Source organism: Nannobrachium achirus, assembly GCF_963921795.1.
Source record: "Nannobrachium achirus genome assembly, chromosome: 2".
In the NCBI taxonomy this organism is placed as follows: Eukaryota; Metazoa; Chordata; class Actinopteri; order Myctophiformes; family Myctophidae; genus Nannobrachium; species Nannobrachium achirus.
The window spans coordinates 67738383-67743751 of record NC_137811.1 but is presented as its reverse complement, the minus strand read 5'-3'; the positions used below and the strand labels follow the sequence as shown (position 1 = coordinate 67743751).

The window sequence follows — 5369 nt, the reverse complement described above, 5'->3', positions numbered from 1 at the left end:
AATCTTTGAATATGTATTTTTTAAGCGGACATAAAATAATTTGAGATGGGGGTCCGTGGCCAAATTCATATCATTTTGGGGGTCCTTCACATGAAAAGGTTTGAGCATCACTGACATGGAAACTTTTTCACAATTTTTCAAAAATAGCAGATCTACAAGCTTGCAGCGCGGCACTCGGTGCCGCGCTGTGAGCTTGTATATCTGCTATTTTTCAATAGTTAACATTCATGGGGGGCCCGCAGTGAATCCTTGTACCCGGGGCCCAGAATTTGGTGTGACGCCCCTGGCTTCAGCCTACACCTTTTTGGACCTTAAAAAAAGGTGTAGCTTAACCTTTACAGGTTAAGCTATCCAGCATCACAAATTGACACTCTTCTCTACTCACAAGCACCACGCGTCTGGAACCGACAGAGAACACAGACACAGCATTATCCAGAATACTTTTATTGGTCTCATGTGCATGTAGGAAATCTCATAAGAATGACCTTTAAATAAAACGCAATGTACAGCTGTATATGTAATATTGGACAAAAAAAAAGTTTATACAAGGTGTCAAAATACTAAATGAACGTGTTAATTTCTCTCTTCGTGTTCATTTTTAATTCTGTTTGTTAACCAGCGTTTATATCTTTCCCACATTTAACTCTTTTAAACTTTAGAAAACTGTACAAACGTAAATCTACAGCCTGCGTGACATCACTCGCTCTACCTCTCACATACACACACATACATACTGTACAGGGGCCGCGCTGTCACTCTGGATTGTGTGTGTGTGTGTGTGTATAGTACACATACACATAACATCTGCCTATTGGTGATGGTGTGTGCGCACATACATGCATGTTGTGCGCACACATGTGAGTATCAGTCAGTCAGTCAGTCATGTGTGTGTATCCGTGTGAGTATCAGTCAGTCAGTCAGTCAGTCGTGTGTGTGTATCCGTTCCAATCGGTCTATAGAACAGCAACTGTCTCTCTGTTGGTCTCTGTGTGTCCGTGATATGATCTGCTATGATCTGCATCACAGATCTCCCAACTTTGAAAACGTTGTCAAAATTATAATTTAATTAACGTAGTGGGTGTACACGACTACATGTACAATGAGTGTGTGTTCCTCATAGATTCAATATTTTTTTAAATATTTCTCTTGCAGTATCATGTAGTAAGGCTTTTGATTGTGTAGCATTTGTTTGGTTTTCCTTTTTTTTTGCCACGTCAGAAGATGAAACCAGCACAGGGACAGTGGTGGTTTACAGTACCATGTATCTTGTCACAGGTTCAAGTCTCATCACGTAGAGTGTAAATGGCTTGGGGGGGGGGGGGGGGGGGTTAGGCTGGGCTTGGACTGAACTCACTTGAGATTTGGGTTTTTAAGTTGATCCAACAACAACTCGCCTGAATACATTCAACTATTAGGCAACATCAATGATGTGAGGAGAGCCTAATTTATAAATTAAGCTTTAGATTCCAACTCACTTTGAGGGGATCTTTGCCAATTTGAACTTCTTCCTAAATGTTTCAAAAATAGCCGATCTACAAGCTCACAAACTGTCGCATCCCGACGTGCTGTGAGCACTTATTGTAGATAGACTATTTTGGCTACTTTTGAGATAGAGCTTCAATGAATGTTTAACCAGAATCCTACTGTTCTATTGTGAGGAGGACATACAAGTATGATATAATGTGGTTGCTTGCTTGCTTTATTTATTGTCATGTGTGCATGTCATGAGTACATGCAGCCATAGCGTATGTACATTATTTAATTATTTAACAAGAACAGAGAACTGAAAGACAACACATATGAACGCCAGAGACGAGTCTCCACAGGATGGCGCCATCTCAACGCTGCAAAGTCTGACGTGACACCTCCCGTAACCTCTGGTTTTATCCACCCAATCGGCTCAATTGACCGGCGTCTGTCCTTGGTCTATCCTTTTTTTCTCTCCACACCAAATATCTTCGCTGAAAACAGCCAATTTTATTAAAGGTTTATTTGGTTAAAAGTACTTCTTCTAGCGCCTGCAGAGTGAGTAAACACCAAGGGAAGTGTTGTCAGATTCCCACATCCTCCTCACAAATAGAAAAACGGTAATCAGGTTCATAAATCGATTAAGTTGCCCTTTAAATAAGACAATCTACAGGCTAGTGGGTCTGCCAGTTTGTCACTGTGTTTTGTGTGTGTGTGTGTGTGTGTGTGTGTGTGTGTGTGTGTGTGTGTGTGTGTGTGTTTGTGTGTGTGTGTGTCACACAGAGCAGAGTGTACTGATATGCTGTAGCTTGCTAAGGTCCGCCAGTAGCTGTTTGATTGACAGCTTGAGTTGCGGGAGGCGGGCCAAAGGGTCCGGCGGTTCTAGGCCTCCTGATAGGTCCAGCCAGGATTCTAGAACTGCCAATGAAGAGGGAGGGAGGAGAGTGATTGTCAGCACATGAGCATCAATTGATTGATTGAAGACTTTATTAGAAGTTTGCATAGGAAAAGGTACAGTTTCATGACGGTACAGTTCACAGGTACAAGGTCAACTAAAAGGAGATCCTAGAAAAGAAATAAAAATAAAAAAACAGTCCAATTTTGTTTTTAATAAAATAGAGTAGGTAAATACAAAGAAGGGTCAGGGGAGGGTAAGGCTGGACTAGGTTTGTATTTACCAGTTGCGAATGGCTGCCACCTGTAAGTGTTTTTTTAGGGTGATTTTAAAGGATGCTTGGGATCCACACTCCTTTAAGGCCTTCGGTAAGGCGTTCCACATTTTGGTGGTATAGCAGAAGAACGAGTTTGACCCTTTGACTGACTTGACTCTGGGTTGAATGTGATCTGTGGCGCCACCTCTGGGGTTGTAACTGTGGACATCCTTAACGTTCTTTTTGCCAGGTACATGGGTGTCATAGTGGTGTAGTGTATCTTGTACACCAGGCCCATTGCAAGATGCTGTACTCTGTCATCATCAATACCATATTATTCATATTATTATTATTATAAATATTACCTGCTGCCAAATGCTAGATAACTTATACTTTGTCGTAAGGAAATAGCCGTTGTACAAGCTTGATGAGCTGTTCTCAGACAATAGATTAACCTCTAGAAAGAACTGTTTCCGCTGACAAAGTGTTTGCCCACTGTGACGACCTCATACTGACGTCCTTAACAACCTTGGTGCCAAACACGAGTTTGAGTTTCCCAGAGTTTTGGCCGCATCTGTCCCTGTGCCACGAGTTTCCCCGAGTTGGCTTTTTTTTTTTGTTTCTCTCCCTACTTCCGGTTTTGTCATGATCACGAAATGCATGTTTGACTCCCAGAACAGCTCCATCTTTCAAACATTGCAGCCGTGTTTGTTTACATTTGAAGAAAACACTATAACCACCTCTCTCTCCTGAATGCCTGAACGGATTTCCGAGCAGATTTTCTTTTGTTTGAAAGCTGTGAATGGCGTGCACACGTGTGGTACATGATCCGTACGTTATCCGTGCTTGCCCCGTGCACCATCGTGCACATTAAAAGGTAAAATGTTGGAAGATATTATGGTCGCCTTAGAATCCTGGCAACAAGTGTGTTAATATGAAGTTCTTACCATCCAGTTCTTTCTCTATGTAGTCCATTCTGGAAGCCAGTTGGTTCTGAACGTCCTCGATGTGGGTGAGCAGGTTCATCTGCCACTGGACACACGTTCTGGTCCTGGAAGATAAAAAGATTAAAAAATAAATCCTCTAAAAATATAGTAGGTAAAAGCAATACTAAAAAGTCTAAAAAGTCAACTGATTCAGAGAACCCGCCGAGCCTCTGGCAGGCTGTTCCAGAGGTTAGGACCATAATAGCTAAAGGCCGCTTCCCCGTGCCTTGTTGTGCTAGCTTCTGGAACATTTAGGAGACCGGTGCCAGCAGACCTACGGGGCCTGTTGGGATAGATCAGTTTAAACTTCATTCGTAGACTACAGTCCATTTAAACCCACCGGGCCTGGAAATGTAGGAATTATACAACTTTTGGAGGCTCAGGTTCTGTCTAAAACACAGCTGATGGCCTGGTATGGACGGCTCCTTTTTGGTTCCATTTGTACACACTCAGAGACTCACGAGATTTACAAATATGGCATCAGGGGCTCAGTGGCCTATTCCATATCAAACTGGGGGTTCCTTGAAATGGACAAAATGAAGGACCAAGGTACTCTGAGAAACCACGATTCTGTGGAGCAGTGGTTCTCAAAAGCCCCTTTTCCACTGGCCCAACACCACACCACACCACACCGCCCACTTGTGCCAGGTTTTCCAATACAAGGACCTGGGTAGAGTGGTGTGAAAGTGGTACTAAATGTGGTACTAAAAAGTATCCAATCTAATGTAGGTCTGAGCTAGGCCAAACACTTCATAATGACTGATCACTCACTGACTTTTCATTTAGACCACCAGGATATAGTTGTAATACATGATAATAGATTGTATTGTGTTAACCACTATTATAATCTATTAGAGTGTATTATAATTTAGGATAGTTGTAATACAAATGTATATTGTATTATAATCACAGTTAAAAGGGTCAATTTGTTTCTTAACGATAGGGGTACTTTTGTGTAATGGAAAATATAGATATTTTTATGTGGTGTGGTGTGGTGTGGTGCTAAAGCGGTAGTCGAAAAGGGGCTAAAGTGGATTCCAGGGACTCTGTGGCTTCCTTTATGGGGGTCTAAATTGACCCATACAAGTCTGTAACTCTAACAGTGTACAAATGGAACCAAGAGTTAACTCTCAAATACCTTGAACGCGCCCGAGTCGTGTTAGATTTTAACCACTTTAACTCATACAGTGCCAGGCGACTTTTAGAGCAACTTTCTCACTATGGAGTTCCCTGCCAAGCGACTTTGGGCGACTTTTACTTAGAAAAAGTAAAAGAAAAAGACCCAATTAAATCTAGTAAACATGATTTCAATCGCGATTTTGCATGTTCCACCCCCCATACAACCCCATCTTTCAAACATGGCAGCCATTTTTCTTTACATCTGAAGAAAACATTATGGCTGATAAATCATGAATGCCTGAACGGATTTCCAATCTTTTTTTTTTGTTTGAAAGCTGTGAACAGCCTGCACAAACATGGTGCATGATCTGTGCATGGGCGTGCATGATCTGTGCACTATAAATTACATGGGAGTCTATGGAGGCTTCTGGCACTAGTGCCACTCGAGGGGCATTTTAAATTGGCAGTAAGTGAGTTAACCATCATTGTATGCTTTAACCTTAGAAAAATAGCAGATATACAAGCTCACAGTGCGGCACCGAGTGCCGCGCTGCGAGCTTGTAGATCTGCTATTTTTGAAAAATCGTGAAAATGTGTGCAAGTCTATGAATATCTTTGACCCGATCTTTGACCTGACTACTAAATC

At 42.0% G+C, this 5369-nt stretch overlaps 1 protein-coding gene across 1 annotated transcript in view; it reads right to left on the bottom strand.

Moving 5' to 3' along the window:
• Positions 1–462: 462 nt before the first annotated feature.
• The window catches only part of phf20l1 (PHD finger protein 20 like 1), a 29899-nt gene continuing 24992 nt past the window's right edge, over positions 463–5369 (bottom strand). Inside the window, exons 21-22 of the mRNA XM_080743680.1 lie at positions 3566–3669; positions 463–2385 (exon numbers count right to left, since the gene is read on the bottom strand). Of these exons, the coding sequence (XP_080599806.1) occupies positions 2243–2385; positions 3566–3669 (247 nt within the window). The 3' untranslated portion in view covers positions 463–2242. The remainder of the gene's footprint in view (positions 2386–3565; positions 3670–5369) is intronic.